Here is a 23,062-nt window from a genome sequence, read left to right on the forward strand (position 1 = left end):
GTTCTTTTGAAGTAGCTGCCTAGAGACTCATCCCTGGAGAACTGATTTTACCTCTCTGGACCTTAGATTTCCCATCTGTTCAATAAAGAGGCTGATGGATGATGTCTAAATTCTCACCCGCCGTAAACGTGGGAGTACCTGAGCCCCACTGTCCCTTGACTTTTCCACTAGAGGGTCCAGCACAGAGATAGTTAAAGGTTAAGGATCTCTCCAATGGAGAGTTGTTAACATGGGGTTGAGGGATCGCGGGCAGCAGGTTTCTGGCCTCGCCCAGCCGCGGCCTCAGAAATATCCCTCTCCAAGATTTCCCAACTGGGAGGGAGGCTGCGGCAGGGTCTCCTCTCCTTATTCTTCTCCCCAGGCGCCCGGGCGCAGCTCTATCCTCCTGGACACCGAGCGGCCGACAGCATCCTCAAACCCGAGTAAGCCTGGACCCCTACACCTAGCTCGGTTTCTCAGAGCCCTGCCGCTACCCCTCCTCAATGTCCCTCTAGGTGCCCACTACTTTCCACTTCCAGACATTCTTCCAGCCGCACCAGCCTCACTTTGGACCCCCTGCGCCGGGCTCTGAGAGCCAGGGCTGCTGCGGAGCAGGGCGCTCTCCCGGGGCGTCCCGGGCTCCAGCACCCCTCCACAGCACCACCACCCCCGCCCCACGCCCCGCCTCAGGACCCTGCCGTCGCCTTCTCCTAGAACTCCCTGGGTGCTCTCCCGGCGCGCTCCTTCCTGCATCCACTCAGGGAGACCACCCGTCCCCCCATCCCCGCAGCCACCTCCCCGGCAAAACAAGAGCTGGTCAGTGGGCAGGGCACCCGGCCCAACCGGCCCTCTGCTGGGCGGGGGCGGAGAAGGCCCCGAGCCTCGCAGGGCTCCCGGGCGCGCTCAGCTCTTCCGGGAGCAGCCTCGCGCGGGAACCCCGCATCAAAGCGCCGGAGCCGCAGCCTCCCGCCCGCGGGCGTCCGCCGCGCTCACCCTGACCCCGGGACGCGGGAGCCCCGGGCGCTGCTGGGACCCCGCGCAGCACGCCGGAGCTCGAGCTGCCCCCCACGCTCCTTTTCCGGCCCCCTCCAAGGAGGGGCGCGCGGGGCCCCAGAAGCATCTCCCGACCGCCCTCCCCCACCCCCTTCCCAGCCCGCCCACCCGACCCGCGCGGCGTGGCGCGGCGCTGCGCTCGGATTCCGGGAGGGAAGCGCCGCGCGGAGTCCCTGGCGTCCTCAGTCCTGCCCCGCGAAGTGGAGATGCGCGAGAGGCAGGCGAGGGCGCGCAGCTCGTGAGACGCCGCGCCAGCCGGCACCATGCGCCTGCGGCCGCTGCCCCTCGTCGTGGTCCCCGGCTTGCTGCAGCTGGTGAGTGCCCGGCCCGCCGCGCGCCCCACGCCCCACGCGCCGGGGCCGCGTTTCGGCGGGAAAACCGCTCCGGCTGCCGACTCGGAAGCAGAGTCTGGGGCTGCTTGGGACATGGGGTCGGGGGGCGCAGGCAGTGGAGGGAGTTTAGGGTTGCCTTAGAGGTTGAAGGGAAAGAATCAGGGAACGGGGATCAGAGTGGGGACCCTGAGGCGAGTGCGGTGCTTATGGAGGATTGGGACTGGAGGGCTGAGGTAAAGAAGGAAGAAAGTGGCAGGGAAGAAGGTGAGAGAGAAGGAAGAGGTTTATTGAGGAGCGGTCAAGGAGGGGATAAGGGTAGACGGACGCGATAAGGATGGGCTGAAAGACCTGCCTCTAGCCCAGAGTTTGGGGGGCTTGGTGGTTATTTTTCACGTGGTATTTTGCCCGGATGCCCGCAAACACTTATAAAGCACGGCATCGTGCATCCTCGCTCTCAGGGCCGGTTGGTGGCTCCTTGCTGGGGAAAAACTTAGGCAAAAGACCGATTTGGGAGGCAGATTGGATTTCTCTTCGTTTTCTATCTGGCACTGGGGACTAGGATGGGGTTTTGTGCCGGCGGGGACGCAGGATGTAACTTTCAAATCCAACTCCACACAGGAGCCCCCTCCCCGTCGTCTCTACGCATTTTGTTCCCAAAGACCTCTCCTGTCTGGTCTGGGCGGCTCAGGGGGCACCGAGGAATATGAAGGGTATTAGAAGGTGGTTGCACAGTCCGCCAGGGAAGCTCTAGGCGACCGTTCCAGTGGTGCCTCTCATCTCTCCTCGCTTTTCCCGCGTGGCGCCACCCTCTCCTCCTTCCGAAATATACCTGTATGCTGTATGGATTGCTAGCTAATTCTGTTTAAGGGAGATCCCAAGTAAGACGTTCAAGAAGACAACTTTTAAAGTACAATTATAGAAGGGGATTGCTTTGGCGCAGTCCGCCTCTGTGATGGATTTCTCTTGCTCTCTTGGCACTTGTCTTAATACGGTGCTATCAAGAGGGCTTTCTCCAGAAGCCAAGGTTTCTTTGGTCTTCATATTTAAGACTTTACCCAGTTTAATCTGGCTGTTAAAACAGGGTTAAGGAACCCAAGGATGATGATCCTTCCTTTTTTCCTTCCTTCATCCCTCCCTTCTCTCTCTCTCTCTCTCTCTCTCTCTCTCTCTCTCATTTCCCTTTAGAGGGAAAAATCAAGTAACTTATTAAAGTTTCTCTATGATACATATGATATTGTAGACACAAAGATACTCTGTAAGTTTGAGGATGGAAGGAGTTCTAAAATGTCTTAGTGAAGGGGAGAGAGCACGAAAGGGCCTGTCCATTCCTTTTCCACAGAGATTAGCTTCACCTGCACAGCATTAAGAAATTCTTCAATGGCTTCAAGAAGAAAATGCAGTGATGTTCCCAAATGTCCTTAAATGAGCCAGCACATACTGCCTATATACAAGATGGCATGTTAAAATAAATTTTACATCTAAGGCATTAAGCATGCCACGTATATGCCATAATACTCTTCAGTATCCCTTGCTTTTTGAAATGTTTGATCTAGATTCCAAAAAAAGGTGATTTAACAAAGCAACATTTGTATGGTGTGTGTAAGTAAAACTGTAAAAACCTGGGGAACTCAGGTACTTAGGTAGGATCTTCAGAATATCTTCATGAATCTCTTAGTTCATTCATTTATTTTGGCATTCAATGATCATGAACTGTGTATCTGTTCCACTGTATTAGACTCTTAAAGATAAGGAGCTATACTGGGGGATGTGTTGGGAAAAGTTCTTCCATCAGTTTACTGTATTGGGAATGTTAGATTTTTTTTTTTTTTTTTTTCACACCACCAGAGTCAATAGGGAATAAGAAATACATCTTGACAAGATTATATACCCTCCTTAAGAGCTAGATTCTAATATTACAGCGTGGCTTGATTTATCAGTTTTTAAGGAAGTGTATGTCAAATTCTAATCCATTTTTGGATTGTGCTTGGGTTGTGATGTTTTTTTCCTGGAGCACTTTATCATGGTAAGTGAGGTGGGGAGCTGCAGCTGGGTGATAAGCATACATTCCTTACACTGCCATCCTTTTGGACAATAAAAAGCTGTTTACATTCTCCACAATCTTAGAGCTGTTTCCAGCCTTATAACACAAGGGGGTTAGGATGTGAAAGGAAAACAGAGTGGCTGAGCAGGGTAGATCTAAATGAAAACACCCCCCAATCCCACCATTCGCCCCAACCCAGCAGGTATCCAAAAAAAAAGTTATTATTTGGCCCTTCGGATGGCTTATAGTTTTAGTCTACCTTTTCAGCTAATATTGAACTTCTTTGGTAAATCCCAATAGCAAGTGGATAAAATGTTTGAAAACTAATTTTTTCATTTTCTAGGAACCATGTGTACATAGTACATCTGCCCTTGGGGGGAGGGAGTGGAGACGAGGTTGGGTTATCGCTGGAACTGGATTTTACTTTTCCATTCCCACTGCCATCCTAAAATGCTAAATATTTTTAAATGAGTAGTGGATTCATTGGGGGATATTGAAATTTTAATTTTAAGAAAATTGCCTGATTCATATGAAAGCAGTCAGAGGGAGTTGGGCCCAAATAAGTCCCTATCATATAATACTGATACAATAACTAGAAGATTTTTACTTATTTGGGGGATATTTATAATTTTTAAGAAAACAATAAGCTGAATTGATAAATATTGCAGGTAAACTATGAAGTATGTGTGTCTGTGATTTGTCCTTACCCAATTTTCCTGGCCTGTGTCTAGTGTTTTAACAGACAGGTTGCTATACCTAATTAATAAGATTACTAGGCATTTGCAGAATTAAGTATCAATCCTGAATGTATTATTTTCTTTGAAATTCTTATTCAGCAACGTATCTTTATAAAAATACTAATAGCACATTATCTCTTGTCTGCCATCTAATGAAGAGAAAATTAGCATTTGAAGTTAATATTATAATGAGTGTTATTTTGTGACATGATACAAGGTAAAGACTTCGCCAGTTGACAGCTTCTTACAGATTTGCATGATTATTTGTAACTCATAATAAGTGTGATTTTTGCCTCTAAGTAAAATGCAGATTGTAAAAAGATTAAATTTGAATTTAAATGGATGATAAGCTTGAGTTTAAGATAAAATTTAGTGGTGATTTTAAAAATTAGTTTGTTATACATTTCAACTTGTTTTTCTGTGATATAATGATGAGTTTATCAAGTAAAATATAAATTAAAAAAGCGATACAAGTTAGCAAATTTTTAGAATCCTATAAAATCAGAATACTTGTGATGCAAAGTGTTAACAATTTTAAGCTCATCCTCATTATATAGTATCATCCCACATGAACTTATTGAGGATATTTTTATCTTAGCAAATTATTGATTTTAATATTTAGTGTCATAGTCATAACATATATTTATTCCCAGTTCTGTATTTTCAAGAAGTGATAACTCATGACTGTCTTCCATTCAGAAATCACAATTTCCCTTATACAGTTTTGATCAATTAACATCAGAACAGTATTTTCCAGTGTAGGATCAATAGTCGTCTGTTGCCTAGATGACAACGCAGAGGAGAAGAAAAAACCACCATATCATGGTTAGGACTTAGAGTTGGCTGGGCTTTGAAATTGACTCCTCATTAAAAGGATCATTATCTTAGACATTTTTAAAAATGAGAACTAGGATTAGACAATTAAGTCCTCTATTCCAGCCACTCACCTCCCAGTATAAATTGTGTTCCCTTGGCCTATTTTAAGATTAGGTTTGTGTAGTTCAGTTTTAAATGCCTTCCACATATGAAACTGACTCCTCTTGGGAACCTATTTTATAGCTCAATAGATTTCCGAATGGAAAAGAAAAGCCTTGTTACTTTTTGTTCCATAGTTTCTTTCTTTCTTTTTTTTTTTTATAGTTTTTTTCTTAATTTTTTATTGTTTCTGATTAGTGGTCAAAATGCTAAATAAGGCAGAAGGCTTTTTTGAAAAACTTTTATTAGAGGTTTTCCATTCTCAGCTTAAAATGTGTAGCTCTTGCAAATCGAATGAATTAAGAAATGTTGATTTTTACAACACACTGCCCACCTTTTATCTATTAAAGAGCTAATCAATACATTGTGAATGATCTCATTATTTAGTAGTAGCAATCAGAGATGAATATAAGTGTGTCAAGGTTTGTGATTTTGTAAAAGCTCCAGGACTGTCTCCTACTGTTTACATATTCTGCGGTCTCTTTTACCTGAAGCTTTGCTGGGTAAGATTTGAAAAAAGAATTATAGCCACACGCTCAAATGCCTACAGTTAGGGCTGTGTCAGCATTTCTGTGAAGAATCTCATTTCCATCTTAGCCATAAGCATCATAGCCGGTTAGAAGTTGGCATTTAATATCTTGATTTGGGAGTCAGTTATTTTAAAGCTGCTTTAAAAAATTGGTCCAAGTGATTTTGAGCACTCATCCATGTGAGTTTACTCTCTAGATATTCTTATAGTATGTGGAATGATGATTTAAGAAACTAATTTCTATATCATTCTTGCACAGTGGTTATAATTTAAAATGTAGCATGTTTAAATTATTTTCAATAATCTCTTCCAAGTTAACCTATTTATTGAACCACTGTAAGATATTGTAACACTGTTTCATCACGAACAATTTTAATTGTGCCAAATTCAGATGCCTTAGTTGGTCTTTATTTACTAAAAATTGTAAGAGTCTTTATTTGCTGACAATCTGTTTGAATTTTTTATTACTTGTGATATGACCAACGGTATCGATGACAACTCTGTTCTTTATTTCAAAATCTTGCTCAATAAAGAAGTATCTAAAGCAATTTACAGTGTAGATTTTCATATTATAGAAAGAATTCTAAGATATGATTGATTGAAAACTTCCAATTTATGTTGTTTTTAGTTTATGAAGATCTAGATGCAAACCTTCAAATAACTGTTTGGTTCATTATGCTGTAAGATCAGTATATAATAAGGAATTCTGTTTCTTTATAGAGCTACCATTAAAAATGAATATTTCATTATCTAAACCCAAAAGCTATAAGAAATATTTTTCTTAGCCCGATCATTCAAGAAGTTAAAATAGTTGTCTTTAAAATTGTCATTCTTGTAAATTTTGCTTTTCTTAGATTTATGGACCCATAGTAAGAAAACTGGGAAGTTTTACAAATTTAAAGTACAATGATAATAATGCTCTCTTAGATTTGCATATACCTACCTGTTTTCAAGTTTCTTTCACACAGTTTATCACATTCTGTTCTCCCAAAAAATCTACAAGAAGGACATGTTGAAAGTTTCCATTTGTGTACTGGAAAGAACAATGTATTTGGAGTCGAAAGACGAGTTCTATCTCTAAATAAATTGCATATTCAACAAATAGTTACTATTTTGTCCCTGACTTTACACTGAGACTGTAGCAGACATTGAGGACATAACAGTAAAAAAAACGGAACTGCTATGAGAATATGAGTGTGTGAGTGTGTGTGTGTGTGTGTGTGTGTGTGTGTGTGTGTGTGTGTCTTGGGCTGGTCATTTAATAACCTCAAATCCCTCATCTGTACAATGACGTCATCAGTGATAAAGAGAATGAAAAATGATTTCTAACATCTCTTTCCTTTTTTTAATGTACAGTAACAGTGTTACTGTATTTTCCTTTTATGAATTATGTACATCTTTACTGTACGATTTAAAGTATGTCTTACCTACAAACATAATTGCTTTAAATATAAGTTTTACATGGAGTTTGTGCTTTTAACCATATCACAAATGGTACATCTATTTAGAAATAGATTTAAAATACTACAAGACTGCTTAATGTTATATCTTCTTGTGGAAAAGGACAATTTAGTGAAACTAGGCAAAGGGAATTGACAAATACTTATTTAACACATGTAATCAGCAAAATCAATAAAATTTAAATTAAAATGGTACAATAAGGGCTTTTCCCCCTATATACCATTTTTAAATTGTAAACCACTAACATCTACTCCTTTCTTTAATTTAAATAAAAAGTAAATTGGCTCTCAGTTAAATTCTAATTATTAAGATAAGCAGCATTATAGCTTAATACCGTACCTCAACCAGAAAACTAGCATGTGACTTTTTGTACACCTCAGTAGAATCCAACCTATTTAAATCAGGAATACTATTAACTAACTCCAAAGGTCTTGGGAATTCTGATATTAATGGTATGAAATTTTAAAAAGAAAACCAAGAAAGAACTGGCATGTGAGACCTATCAAAGATGGAAGAAATTGTTAATGCTTTTAACATCAGGGGACAAGTCAACTGAAACAAACTGACTAGTCCTGGGGTTCAGTCCAACTATATTCTAAACAACATGAATGTCTTTAAAAATGAAACTTGACTTTGTGATAGTGCTGGTTTGGGCCAAATAAAAGGATTCTCAGGTCATAAAAACACTTAAGTAAATCTCTTTATTCAAGATTATGCAAGATGGTGATTTTCAAGCATTGACATATATATTGACAGTTTTAAAATCTCATCAGTTTTACCTTAAGTTATATGGCTTGTATATTTATTCACTCAAAACTGTAACTTAGGAAATAGTTGAGATTACTTGAAGGGAGAGACCACATATGTAATTTATATGGCTGTTAAAAGTCCATGATCTGCATGATATTTTGAACGGATAATGTGTACATAAGAGAATAGGGACTCAAAAGAACCATTTAACACTTTGTAGCAATGATAACAATCATTTTTATTAATACAGTTTTTGCATTTGGATAACCCAAACAGAAGATAGTTGGGATCAGTATAAGAAATGTGGCTGCAGAAATGAAAAGGGAGGTGAAGTTTTCAAAAGTGTGTTTTCCACAGTCATGAATTCACCTGCTGCTTCCATGTTGATGACTCCCAAATTTGTACCTCAATTCTTACCCTACTGCTCAGCCTCCAAGGCCATCTCTCCGTAGCTCACTTTCTTTGCCTTGGATGTTTTACTGCCAACTCACACTCAACATGTCCACAGCCACACACAGCTTTCCTGAACAAGTAACCTTCCAACATTCATGGATTCAGATCTTGAAGTCACTACCTTGTCCCCCTTTTTAATGTCTGGTATCTTTGTGTTGGGACAAGCAACTTAGTATAAAGCATCACATGGTTTATAAGATAATTTCATGTGTGTGATCTCAGGGTTCATCTTCACATCAACTCTGGAAGGTAAACAGAGCAATAGTTATTGCATCCATTTTTTAAAATGAAGACACAAAGGCATGGAAGATTTCCAAGACGGACTGTATACAGACCACACAAAAGGCGCAACTTGAATTGTCCGCCCAGTCCATCCCCAAGGTCACGGTAGCATCTGTTTGTAGCAGAAGGCTGTGAGATCCATCATAGACCCCCAGAGTGAAGGGCTTGAGGGACGTTTCCAGGAAATGTTCTGTTCTGCTCAGCAGCCATGCCGAGGCAGAAACCTTGACTCACTCATTCTAGGAAGGTTTTAAACAAATTTGCCGTGAAGTCAACAGGTTTAACAGAGTAAACAGATTTTTAGAGCCTGGCTCTTAATTGGGAGTCCCGTTTAGAATTTAGCCTCAGAGTTTAGTTTCCAGGTGCTCCAGCTTTTACAGCTTTAGGGCTAAGTGGACGGCCTAGTGATGTGGTTCCAGTTAGGATCAGCAGAGGGTTGGAGAGTTCCTCTAATTCCTCAAGATCTCAACCTGTCCCGCTTCAGATGGAAAAGGTGAACAGGAAGAGAGAGAAGGGCTTTAACTACTATGAAGAGCTACTTATTCTTGGTTTTTTAATGGACAGGTGGGAATGTGAGAAGGAGCCAGTGGGGTGGGGGGAGGCATCTAGTAGGTGCTGACACCTACTAGACTCGCAGAACTTGTGAGCTTCCGTAGAAGATTTTACTCTACCAGTAGCATTCTTGCTCTTGCCCTCTCTCCCTTTCTTACTTTTTATGAAAATATGTATTTGATTACAGAGGTGGTATAGCATAGTGAATGTTATTGGCTTTCCACCCAGATCCCTTTGGATCTCTTCTTACCATTTCTGTGCGCCCTCTCCTTTTTTGGTTTCTGTTCTAACACTGGGCACCTATAACTCTCCTTCAGAGGATTTCCCTGGGGGTGTTGGATGCCCCTTGCCAGAAAGCACTCAGAGCCAGACTGCAGTTCCCTTCCTTCTGGGACAGCTCTTGACAAATGACTGACAGGTGCCAGAGTGTGAAAAGCCCAGCTCCCTTGCTCAGAGGTTTAAGGAATACACTGGAGTGTCCCTGTGAGAGCAGGTCAAAGCTCCCCTCAAGGGGACTTCGTTTGAGATCGCACACGTCCATGGCTTCCTCTTGTTCACTGCCCCGCTGCCCCGCTTCCCCACCAGACTCCCCTGGATGCGCTTCACTATAAATCACTTGCACTCAGACACTTGTCTTGCTGTCTGTTTCTGGGGAACCCAACCTAAGGTGTCTGTTTAAATTTTTTTTAACATGCAGAAATTTTTAAAGCAGCTATTCGTACCTCTGCCTGCTTTGTGCCATCTTATACTAAGAGATCACTATTAGTAGTTTAATGTGTCTCTTTCCAGAAATTACAGATATGTATGCTTTCATCATAATTATATCAACACAACATAACATCATGTAACATGTATTTTTAATGCAATAATATACTGTGGCCATTTTTATACAATGTACGACTTATATTTTTGAGAATTCTTAGTATTTCATGGCATTGATGTGCCATAATGTATTTAATCAGTCTCTTATTAATGAAAATTTTGACTGTCTTGAATTTTTTCAGTTCATTTGTGAGTATATTTATAAAATGAATTCCTGGGGGGGGGGTGGGATGAATTGGGCAATTGGGATTGACATGTGTACACTGATGTGTATAAAGTGGATGACTAATAAGAAAATAAATAAATAAACATTTAAAAAATAGGAAAAAAAAATAAAAAATAAACAAAATGAATTCCTAGAATTGAAAATACTTGTCCAAGGCCGGGAATGTACAATATAAATTTTGATAAATATAAATTTTCCCCTTAATGACTATACAGTACCACTCACAGTGGATATGCATCCTATATCCCTATCTGGATAGTGGCTTTTTTGTTTATGTTTTCAATCTGTTAGAGGAAAAGACCTCATTGTTTTTAAAATCTGTTATATATTACTTATTAAGAAGGTGAAGTTTATTCTTATATTTAATAATCCTTTGAATTTATTTTGTGATTCCTTCCTTTTTAAATAATTTCCCATTTTTCAGTTCTTTTTGTCTACAGCTTTTAAACTTTTATAGTTTTTTTTTTTATATTGCTCTTGCACAAATGTTGTTTATTTTACTATTCCTGGATATTTTATATATTATGGGGTTGTGGCTACATTTCTAGGCCTGACATTTTTAAATTGATTTTTGCTGGAATTTAAAGAAAGCTACTTATTTTAGTATATTTATTGTATCAGTTCTATTTCTGAACTGGATTATTAGGTTTAATAACTTTTAATTTGATTCTCTTGAATTTTATATGTAGACAATCATATTACCTATAAATAATCGTATATAGCAGCTAAATAGAAGCTTTCTGGGGCAGATTCCATAGCTGATTGACTAAGTGGCCTAGGTTGAATGAAGCCTGGAGTTAAGGGGTGAGCATTCAGGACCTCAGCCCTCTTTCTACTTTAGTGAAGGACATGCAACCTCCTGATAGCTGCCCTGCGCCTGCTTGCACTCCCAGCTCCTCCCGTGCTGATTTTGGTGCTGGGAAGAGGGGATTCTGTCGGGGGGGGGGGGGGGGGGGGAGGCGGTAAACCCCTGTTCAGGTGCTGTTCTCTTTTGCCTTTGTTTGGTTACTGGCTGCTCAGCACACTTGGCTTCTCCATCATTCTGATTCACTCTTCTTTACCTCTTCCAGAGATTCTCACATTTTGTGGACCCTTGGCATCCTTTCCTCTTTGTAGCACTAGGCACTCGTTCTTGTTTTTGCATTCCTAGTTCATTTCATTGGAAATTTGAGAGAGAGGAAAGGTAAATACATTCACTCATCTTTCCTCATTGCAACTCAAAATCTTTTAGTCGTTTTTGGCTCATCTTTCTTCATCCCCTACAGTATCCATTCAGTCACAAAATCCTGTGAAATTTCCTTCCAAATCCATCTGTAAACTGTCTCTTTCTCTCCACCTGCTTCCATTTCATCACTACAGCAGCCTCCTAGCTGGTCTATTTTATTCCAACATGAGCCCTCTAAATGTATTCCACATGTCACAGATCATCTTTCTTAAATTCTCCTTTGATTTACTATGCCACTCCACTATTAAGGATGAGACTGTGATTCCCTTTTCCTTAATACATTGAGTCTAAGTTTCTCTTTCTGGTTTTCCAGCCTTAAATCTCCCATCCAATATTCATCACATACTCTTAACTGCAGCCAGGTCTGTATCCTTATACTCCATGAATACTTCAGAGTAAGGAGAAAGCATAGGTTTTGGTGTCAGACTGACTTGGATTCCAATGCTTTTTCTGGCACCTTGGACAAGAGAACACATCTACTCAATTTCAGTGGGTTTTTTGTCCTGAAATAATGGTAATTATAGCTATTTCTTAGGGTTATGATGATTATATACCAAAAAAGTGAAATGCCTATTACCTAGCATTAGCTTAACGAAGGTCAGTTTTCCTTTCCACCTGCAACAGCTTAGGTTTTTTGTGGGTAAGCAATAGAAACTGACTTTGACAAACTTAGAGAAGAAATTCGTGAAAACAGGGCAGCTCACAGGAAAGGTTGGAGAATCAGGCATGTCTAGAGCAAAATCAAGGGTCTAGGTATCGGGAAAGTATCAATTGGCCAAGATGATGAATAAATGTCCATCTTTTTCTCTCAAGTTTTTCTTTCACTTCATTTAAGATGCCATGTTCTGGTTGAGAGAGCCTAGATGGCTTGGGTCATAATGCCTTGGCTTGAGAAGGGTGGGACACTTTGATGAACAGTTCCACGCATCCTAGGGAATCAACACTATATGTTCCTGTTAGAGAACCTGTGATCAGAACTCCCACCGCAGGAAGAGCTCGGAGAAAGAGACCCAAGCACCCACAGTGAAGACCCATTCCAGCTCTTTGTGTTAATCAACCAGATCTCCACTCGTAAATAGACATAGACCACAAGATCACCAGACATTTAAGTGAAATCTTTAGCAAAAAAATAATAAGGAGGAGAAGGACAAAGAGAAACTAACAGAACCTACCCTGGAAGAAACAAATAATACAAGGGACAGATTTCAATTTTAAAAATTCCTAATTAGGATTCTCAGAGAGTCAAGAGGATATTGCATCCTAAAAACAAGGCCTTTTCACAGACCGCTATGAAGAAAGATCAACTGGGTAATAAGAAGGAGTTCTTGGAAGTGAAATATATAACAAAATTAATAGGTCAGGGAGAAGGTTAGGAGGAGCAGGAACAGAGATCATGCTGGTGAACTGTAAGGTGAAATCAAGGGAACCTGCCATGACAGAGCCGGAAGACCAACATGGAAAATACGAGAGAACAGTGACGAGACTTAGAGGATAAATCCGGCGAGGAGCCCCAGAAACAGATAACAGGAGGCTATGAGGGGAAGGAACATAGTCAACAGGGTTGAATGGGCTGATAAAAAAAATAAAATCCTGGTGAAATTCCTGAACTCAAAGGAAAAAATAGAAAACGCTGAGAGCTTTCAGAGATTACTAACAAAACAAACAGACGCCTCATTAACCACACTGGATGTTAGAAGCAATGGAACAATGCCTTCAAATTTCTGAATATTCTGAAAGAATATTGAACCAACAGCCAAATTATCAATCAAACATGAAGGGGAAAAGTAGGAGGAAGAGAAGGAAGAGAAAATAAACAATGACATTTGGAGCATGCAGGCGTCTCGGGGGAGTTACCACTCACTCCATATGGAAAAATCCTCAAAGAAGTACATCAGCAAAGCAAGAAAGAATATAGCACAAGGGGATGATGTGGGGTAGCGTGGTATCTGAGTATGACTCAGAAGAAGCAAAGGAGGCTAGAGAAGGGTCCATTAGCCCCTGACCCAGGGGAGATGTGGGTTCTGTTTCCTTTGGTGTGGTCCAGTCACACTGTGGCCCTACTGGGAATTTCATTTAAACCATTCAGTTTTATAAATGCTATTTATTAATTTGCTGTGTTTAAAATGGATTTGTACTCAAAGCAGGAATGATTTAAACATAGTTTAAGAATGGAATGGGCTTCCCTGGTGGTGCAGTGGTTGAGAGTCCGCCTGCCGATGCAGGGGACACGGGTTCGTGTCCCGATCCGGGCAGATCCCGCATGCCGCGGAGCGGATAGGCCCGTGAGCCATGGCTGCTCGGCCTGCGCGTCCAGAGCCTGTGCTCCGCAACGGGAGAGGCCACAGCAGTGAGAGGCCTGCGTACCGCAAAAAAAAAAGAATGGAATGTAACTATAATAAACATTAATGAACTGAAATAATAAAAATTGGAAGTAAAGGGAATACAAGAGGTGAAGCTAGGTGAGCATATCAGTTTCCTTGTTTTTCATAGTAAGAACTTAAGCTGTCTAATGTTAATAAATTAAGAAGTAGACTTACAAATAATAATACAACCAACCAAAACCAAGAATTGGAGAAAGGGAGATAGGCACAGTCATCACCCTTCATAAAAAGAAGTCAATGATATTATTTAAACTGAAACAGAGTAGTAAAACAATCAAAAATTTAAAAAAACTCTACATGGTGAAAAAGAAATAGACTTAAAGCCTTAAAAGCTACCAAATAATAGAATTAAAAATAATACAACCAACAAAAATTCAGTATGTAAGTTTATTTACTCTGTGCTCTAATTTCTTCTATCATTTAAATGGATTAGAAAATGAATATTAACATCTGGAAAAGGCATTTTGACCTTAAAATGTGATTTTGTATTTGTGCCCTTCTTTTTCTGTAGTGCTTTTGACAAATATCATTCATCAGTGAATTTCAAGATAAAGTGGGTCTTTTCAGTGGTAGGAGCTGTCCAGCAGTTGTAAAGACATGCTCAGGACATGGCCATAAGCGCGCCTTCCCTAGGAGGTGATAGATACGTTTATGGTGTAGATTGTGGCTTGATGGTTTTTCACAGGTGTATACTTATCTCCAAACTCATCAACTTGTATACATTAAATATGTATAGCTTTTTGCGTGTCAATCATTCCTCCAAAAAAGTCATTTTATAAAAAAGAGGTAAGCAGAGGCCATCTGTTGTGTCATACCTCAGGGAAGGGTTTCTCAGCCTCAGCACTACTGATATTTTGGGCCAGATAATTACTTGAGCGGGGGGAAGGGGTGGAAGAAAAGTGGCTGCCCTGTGCCTTGTAGGATGCTTAATAGCATCCCTGGCCTCTACCCACTTAGATGCCAGCAGCACACTCTCCCAATTGTGACAACCCAAAATATTTCCAGACATTGATAAATGTCCCCTGAGAAGCAAATACACCCCAACTGAGAACCACCAGTGAAGGGAATTCCTGGCTGTGAGAAGCTGAACCAGGTGAGCTCTTTGGACTCTCCCAATTAAATACTTTGTCTTTGAACTGTTGGGAAGGGGTCAGCATTTTGCAAAGACCTAGTTTATTTCTTAACACTGCTTTCCATCTCAGGCAAGTTTCCTTCAGTTTAGTTTTTGAGTGCCAAGTCCATCAGGCACTGTGCCCAGTGCACACATCTCTGACAAATTTTCCTTTTTGAGGGAAATGATTGATGAGTGATCCCCCTGATATTCCTCTCCTGGATAAGAGTTCCCTCCAAGAAAAGTTCACACATTTCATCTTGCCTCAGGTACACATCTTACCAGTAGTTAGGGCTGGCTCCAAGAGTTTTAGGAAAGCTTTCGAGTTTCCATAATTTACAATGCAGTAATGAGGAAGTGTTACTTTGTAATGAAGATAGCAAATAAAACTGAAAATGATAACCATAAATAATAGTTGGTTAATAAAAACGTGAACTAAAACATCCTCGATGTGCCTATTTGTTATAATTAAAATATAGTGGGATTACATTCTTCAAAGAATTTATCCCAAACCCAGATTACTATGGATATCAAAACAGGACAGTAACACTTTTGAGTGGAAGATTTGACCTAGTTTTTGAGATTTTTAAAATGTAACTTAAAACTATTCAGTTCAACTTTTGAGGGCTAGGCTGCATTTCTTTTTGTTGAAAATTGGGGATTTTCAAGTTTACAAATGTAAACTGTGAGTTACTCTATTTTTTATAAATGGTATATGAATCACTTTCTTCTACATCAGAATGCATTTTTTAATTAAGTTTCTCCTTTAAGGCAATTCTCATTTTTTAAGAAATTGTATCTATGAAGGTACTATAAGACTTGCATTTTCTTCCCCAGAGATAAACGTGGTAATAAAAAAGTAAAAAGAATCCCAGCTGGTGTTAAAATTTGAAATAGAGTATATTTTCATGAAATTAAATCTATACATAAATAATGACCTTATTTATTGGGATAAAATCTGAGAACTCCAGTGAACTGCAGCTGGGCTGCCACTCCAGGGATATATAAAGGGATATATCCCTTTATGTCAAGGCGGGTAGGCCTTTGTATAGGCTCCTGTAGCTTTCCACATGAGTGTGTTACAGACACGCCAGGCAGGTCAGGGCTCCTGCATTCCAGCCCATGCCTTTAATACATACACACATACATGCACACAGATGACATTCTCCTACTGAACCTTTCCCACTACATCAAAAGTGGTATCCTGGGGCTTCCCTGGTGGCGCAGTGGTTGAGAGTCCGCCTGCCGATGCAGGGGACACGGGTTGGTGCCCCGGTCTGGGAGGATCCCACGTGCAGCGGAGCGGCTGGGCCCGTGAGCCATGGCTGCTGAGCCTGCACTTCCGGATCCTGTGCTCCGCAACGGGAGAGGCCACAACAGTGAGAGGCCCGCATACCGCAAAAGAAAAAAAAGGTGGTATCTTTTCACTTGCAAGAGGATGTGTTGTCTCTACCGTGAAAGTTACAGACCTGTATAATGCTTCTGTCACTCTGTACAAATGCCTAAATAAGTCGTTACTTACTGATTTACTCTTAGCTTCTGTCAAAGATTAATGTAGGATGTGGCTGTAGGAAAACACTTTTTTAGTTAACACATACTCACATTTTCATTCATTGCTTTATTCGACAGTTGAAGTGTCTACTGTAGGCATGACACTATGCTAAGCCTTTCCTTGGAATATATTCCTAAGGACAAAAACCTGTTTTCCTGATAAATCAAGCATCCTTATTTAAAGAATGAGAGTTTCAACTCAGTTTGGCTCCTTTTTCACTTTTCATACCGGGAAGAGCAGAGGTAATTTATAGCTCATTGCAACAAATACCTTTATTAAGCCCATTTTCTTTTTTTTTTAATAAATTTATTTTATTTTTATTTATTTTTGGCTGTGTTGGGTCTTTGTTGCTGTGTGTGGACTTTCTCTAGCTGCGGAGAGCGGGGGCTACTCTTCGTTGCAGTGCATGGGCTACTCATTGCGGTGGATTTTGCTGCGGAGCACGGGCCTTAGAGCACAGGCTCAGTAGTTGTGGCACATGGGCTTCAGTAGTTGTGGCACATGGGCTCAGTAGTTGTGGCTCGCGGGCCCTAGAGTGCAGGCTCAGTAGTTGAGGCACACGGGCTTAGTTACTCCGCGGCATGTGGGCTCTTCCCAGACTAGGGCTCGAAGCCATGTCTCCTGCATTGGCAGGCGGATTCTTAACCACTGTGCCACCAGGGAAGTCCAAGCCCAGTTTTCTTGACGTTTTCTCTCCTGTTATATAGTTCTTGACCTTGTACAAATGGTCCTGTTTTATATGGCTTATATCATGCACTTTGGAACTACTCTTTGAAAGTATTTGGACCAAATTTTTCTTTGCCAGATGTTCCACAACTGCTGTCCTAATGTGCCCGAAATCTGTTGAAGTCAGTTCAGTTCTGTGGGTGTGAATTTCCTCTAAAATTCTCCTTCTGAAAATGGAGGTGGTTGGAGTCAGTGATTCCCAAACGCTGGTTCATGGGCTGGCTGCAGCAAGAGAGCCTTTTCAGAGTCTCCAGGCATGTTACATCAGTGTCTCCAGGCTGAGGCCCAGGCACCAGGTGATGCTGGGGCCCAGCCAGATTTGGGAAACCCTAGAGCAGATGGTCTTTTGGATGTCCCTTGGCTTTATGAATTTATAGTGCTGTTGGAACCTTGGCCCTTTGTTGGTGGAATATAAGCCAGCCCCGAGGAAAAGAGCCACAGTTATACAGATTACACTGCCCGTGACACAGGAGGAAGAATGCCTCAGGTCCCCAGGGGTCACCTAGCTTTTCAGATCTCCCCTCCAAAGATACCTCTGTGTTAAGTGTGTCCCTCTGGGCTCCTGCACGCTGTGCATACCTCCGCTGTAGTATTTATCTCATGGCACTGTATCTGCAGGTGCTCCTCTTTGCATTCCACTTAACCCAAGTGAAATCTATGAACACAGAGAATGTGGATGTCAGTCTGTGTAACACCACAGTCAGTCACATAGTAGGCATCCAGTAAGTGCTCAAATGAATGAATGAATGAGTGAACCATTGAGAGAAATCACTCAGTATCCTTCCTGATAGGCTGTGTTTCCAAGTCAATGGAAAACTACCTGTGACCGATTACAGAGAAGTTTGGCTGGCAAATTAAATCCAAGCCCTAAGTCTGCTTGTTCAGTGTCGCTGAACTCCTTCAACGTGTTCTTGAAGCCCTTTTGTTTTGAAGCTCTGGATTTACATGGGAAAAGGCCCTTAACTTTTCTTATTCTTAGCAGTATCATAAGGCTCCTTTGGGACAAAACTTCTACACCTAGGTCGAAGTGCCAAACCAAAATAGACTGTTATTTGTTCTGTCTGATTCTCTCAAGACTAAGTCTGTTTTCTTACATTAGAACAAAGAAAGGATATTCTCAGTAGCCAAGGGACTGGTCTGTTCCATTTTTTACCCTTTTAGAAGTAAATACAGTTAGCCACAAAAGATGTTTGTCCACAAATATCCACTTTGTAATGCTTTACAATCTCTTCCCATCATTGTTGACTCGTGTTTTTAGTACAATATGCCATGCTCTTGTCCTTTTTAATATATCAATATTTATATAATTAGAGAAGAAATAACATAGGAAAAAATTATTTCTAAAGTTTACAATCAATCATAAGGTGGAAAATACCTTGAAAATAAGGATTTAGACCTTCAGCAATTTTAAATTTAGGATCAAGATTTCTGATCTGGTTTTTAATTGTGATATTTTAGTGCTTCTCTACATTAAGGTCCTTATTTCATTTATTTATTTTTTTGTGAGGTAATAGGTTTAATTTGCTGACATTTATATACTAAGGGCTTTTTCTTAGTATAGATTAACTTACTCTTTTCAAATTGCAATCACTATGAATCAGATTTTTATTTAACTTTAACATTAATTAAGGTGATCATTTCATGATTTAGATTATTTTAAAAATTTCAAAGACCAGCTATGGTTTTAACATACCATATAAGCACTGTAACTTTGTTGTAACAATGAGATATGCCACAACTCTCCCACCTTCTCTACAAGTAGGTGAAACGTTACATACTGGTGCACGCACGTAGGGACAGCCGGACCTGAGGCGCCAGGCATGACTCTGTAGGGAATGGCCCCTCTTCTCATTATACTAAACAAGCATATTTCCAGCAGATAAGGGAGAGATCTACTTTCAGTTGAAGAGCGCTATCTGGTTTAAGCAGGACACAGCCCACAAGCTCCCATGTGATAAAGGCATCCTCTGTTTATCCACAGCAACTCCATAGAGGCTGTCAGGGAAGGAATTTTTCATCCAGGAAAAGCTTTTCTTCTGGGTTCTGAACAACAAAAATACCAGGGTATAATGAGCCCTTCTCGTGTGTTGTACAACGTTGGAGTTGGTAGACCAAAACTGACACAGTGAAGGCACGTGACCGGGTAATTAAGTGCATTCCTTCTACAATATTTGGTTTTGATTTGTCTGTGTTTGGATTTATATTGGGGAGATGTAGAGGCAAAGCATCTCTATCCAAGTTGTTACTAAATGAAATGCCTACAGTGGAAGAACAGTCTTTTATGAGTGCCTGCAGTGAGCAAAAGCTGTCAGCTTTGAATGTTATTAATGAGAGATTTGAAGTTTGTATTAAGAATTCTGGAATGTTCAAGGCTTCTGGGTAAACTGCTAAGCATGGGGAGAGACGTGCCAGCATTGGCATGAAATCTGGTTCCTTTGGTGATGTAACAACTGTTGTAGCCCGTGGACTTCTGTTATGTCAAGTTGACCTTGTTGATGATATAATAGAGTGTAGTTCAAGGCTCTCGTCTCCAGGTATGTCAGGGGTAGGCTAGAGGGTGTGCTATGAAAGAAGCAGAAGTCGTGCTTTTTGTCCTCACATCTGCTCCCTTCTCTCCTCTCACATATACTCAGCTTTGACTCTGCTTAATATGCTTTCCAACAGAAGCGCCTGTTAAGCTCTTTCTCCGGGGACCCATGTTGTCCTGGCTACTTCCCGGTTCTGTATATACCATCCTTCTCTAATCCAGGAAAGAAACGCTCTTAAATTTCAGTTGTACCTGACCCTTATGCTACTCTGGATTTTAAGAAGCCTAAACCTTTGCCACCGTATACTCTGAAATGTGATGACCTTTTGTATATTTAGCACTATTCCCATGACATCCCCTTCGAACACCTCCAAGCACTTTTAAACGGTTTGCTTCAGACGCCTGGCTTTTACTTTTCTAAATTTCAGAGCTGCTAGGTTTCTCTTTAGCTGAATCTGCCAGCCTTCTTTTTTATCTTCAGATGATACATACATTTGAATGCACACGATAAAACGTATTTTGCTTCAGATAGGTACTTCAATCAGAATCTTTGAGAGTTAAATATTCTCATAGCTGCAAGCGGCCGGAAAACTACTTTCCCAACTTTATTTTAGTGAACTTTGTGGGTGGGAAGATGTACTCGGGTACTGATGCCCCATCCAGGATCCTCGTTTCTCAGCTTCAAATGGCACAGGAAACCCCCTTCTGATTTCCAACATACTCTCAGAATAGCACTCATTTCTGTTGCCACAGAACATGCTTCGGCTTCTTGCTAAAACCAACAGGAGGCACAGCAGATGTATTAGTAAATCACAGAAATTTCAAAACTACAAAGAAATACAGCCACATTACATTGAAAAGCTCTGATGCATAGGTGTGACTGGGAGTTGGCTGCGGCCCCTGACTGTTGGGGACCTGGCCAAGAAGCTGGGTGTCAGGGTTGCCCCATTGCTAGAGCAGTTGACAGCCATAGGTGAGTGGTAAGGTCAGGTGATACAGATCAGAGAGAATGTTTGGCATAGGGGTTAGCCCTGGGCAGCCAGAGAACATTTTAGAGACTGCCCTGGTGAAATCATTAGTTGAGGTTCGGCAGAGCCCAGGCAGGGAAGGCTGGAACGGCCTGGATAAGGTCAAATGGAGGGGAGGGTTGAGGCATATGGCAGCAGTAGGTCAGGCACAAGGACAAAAGCTTTGGACCTTTACGGATCTCTGAGCTTCAGGTAAAGCTAGCTCCAGCACCCTGAAATCCCTTTAGGATAGTAGACATTTACCTGGTCACGGTATTAGTCAGTTGGAGGCTTGTAGGTGCAGAGCCTGGTTTAGTCAGGTGGCCACTCTTGCTCCAAATAGTTGCTCGGCAAAGGGAGCTCAGGCCTTTGTCCAGAGCATGGTTTATGTAAAGAACTGGAATTCTTGTTCTCCCACCAGCATTTGGCTTCGGAAAGAAGGTCCACGTCTGGTCTGACTGAGAACTCTGCCAGCCTGTCCACTCAGCCTATGAGTCTGGAATGTTAATCTGTGAAAGTGGCTCTCAACTTGGAGTATGCAGCCACCTGGGAAGATTGCTAAAGATACATACTCTTGGGCTGGTGCTCAGGAGATAGATACCAGGTGTTGAAGTTTGGGCCCAGGAGCCTGCATTTTAAAGCAGCATCTTGCAGGGCTTCCAAGGCAGATTTTAGAGGCAATTTGAGAAACACTAACCTAAAGGGAGCTGGTTCTACTTTGTTTTAGAAAATATTCCTCTAAGGACATTATGGTTTTGTTTTTTTTTTTAATTTTTTTTGGCTGTGCCGCATGTGAGATCCTAGTTCCCCGACCAGGGATCAAACCCGCACCCCGTGCAGTGGAAGCACTGGAAGAGCAGAGTCTTAACCACTGGACCGCCAGGGAAGTCCCGACATTATGGCTTTTAATGACAGACCATTAGCTAAGGATCTTGACAGTATTTCTCCTCCAAAGCAGGGACCCTTTATGCGGCAGATGAGATGTGGTTCCCCATACTCCACATGTAACTTCTCAGGATGTCACCGTTGGTAAGCATGTTCCTAACAGACAGCTCTTTCTGTTTCAGAGGGTCAGGCTGAGTGATCTTAAAACTTAAACAGATATTGAGTGTGGGGACAGACTCAGAGCATGCAACAAGGAAAAGAGAATGGTTTGAAGATGAGTTTATTATTGCCCCCTAGTGGCTGGGGAGCAGGTAGCCCTCTTACTTTACTGCTGTCTCACTAAGATATATAGGTATTTGTTCAATGCAGGGTTGGGTTTCTTAATTTTCCCAATTGTCTTTGAGAATGAACAAATTGTGGGTGAGTTTTAACTTTTTAATTTGGGGGAAAAAGTTTTAGGTTATGAACATGAAGCCTTTTTCAGAATGACTGTTAATTTAAACACTTTATAGAAGAAGAGTGGCAGAGGAATCTATAACAGACACTCTTAGCTGGCTGTCACAATCATCGTCTACAACCTCTTTGTTCCTTGTAAAATTCTAACACCAGGTAGCTTATAAGACCAGGTATGGCCAACGGCATATGAGTACAAATTTACTGAGTGCTACCGCCAGGAAATCTTTTCCTTTTTTGATTAGAATAAGGATAAATTTGGCTGGAATGCCTTTTGCCCTTTGGCACTTTGCCCCTTTCCCACCTTCCTCCTGGATTATAGAATTATAGCCAGGGGATGCAGCAGCCATTCTGTGAACATGAGGCAGCAAGCATGGGCTGAGGGCTACGTCTTGAGAATGGCAGAGAAGAGTGATGACAAAGCCTGTGTCTCGTACGGCTTTGTTGAGCATCTGTGCCAGCCCTAGTCTGCCTGTCTCAGGACTTCTTGTTTCTTGAGTTTCTGCCTGTTTAAGCCACTGTGGTAATTAAGTTTTTGTTAGTTGAAACCACAAGCTGTCCTAATAGACACAGGGTACTAAAATATTTTGTGAATGCATGACCTTAATAAGAAATAACCATTATCAGAGATAGCTGTGGGGCTTCCCTGGTGCCGCAGTGGTTGAGAGTCCGCCTGCCGATGCAGGGGACGCGGGTTCGTGCCCCGGTCCGGGAAGATCCCACATGCCGCGGAGCGGCTGGGCCCGTGAGCCATGGCCGCTGAACCTGCGCGTCTGGAGCCTGTGCTCCGCAACGGGAGAGGCCACAACAGTGAGAGGCCTGCGTACCGCCAAAAAAAAAAAGGAAGAAATAAAATCCTTAAAACCCACACACCAGAGTCTTATGGGGTTCAGAAGGAGTTACAAGGAGTTTCAAATGACAGTTTTCCTCCCCGGCATATATATTGCTTTCTAAATTGCTTTATAACTCAATGTGGGGGCCACAAAATGTCTCAGGAACCGAG

General features: G+C 41.6%; 1 protein-coding gene across 1 annotated transcript in view; it reads left to right on the top strand.

The window, feature by feature from the left end:
* Window positions 1-1,260: 1,260 nt before the first annotated feature.
* NXPH2 (neurexophilin 2) overlaps window positions 1,261-23,062 on the top strand; it is a 110,205-nt gene continuing 88,403 nt past the window's right edge. The window contains exon 1 of the mRNA XM_032637924.1: window positions 1,261-1,346. Within this exon, the coding sequence (XP_032493815.1) occupies window positions 1,296-1,346 (51 nt within the window). The 5' untranslated portion in view covers window positions 1,261-1,295. The remainder of the gene's footprint in view (window positions 1,347-23,062) is intronic.

This window comes from Phocoena sinus, chromosome 7 (assembly GCF_008692025.1).
Source record: "Phocoena sinus isolate mPhoSin1 chromosome 7, mPhoSin1.pri, whole genome shotgun sequence".
NCBI lineage: Eukaryota > Metazoa > Chordata > Mammalia > Artiodactyla > Phocoenidae > Phocoena > Phocoena sinus.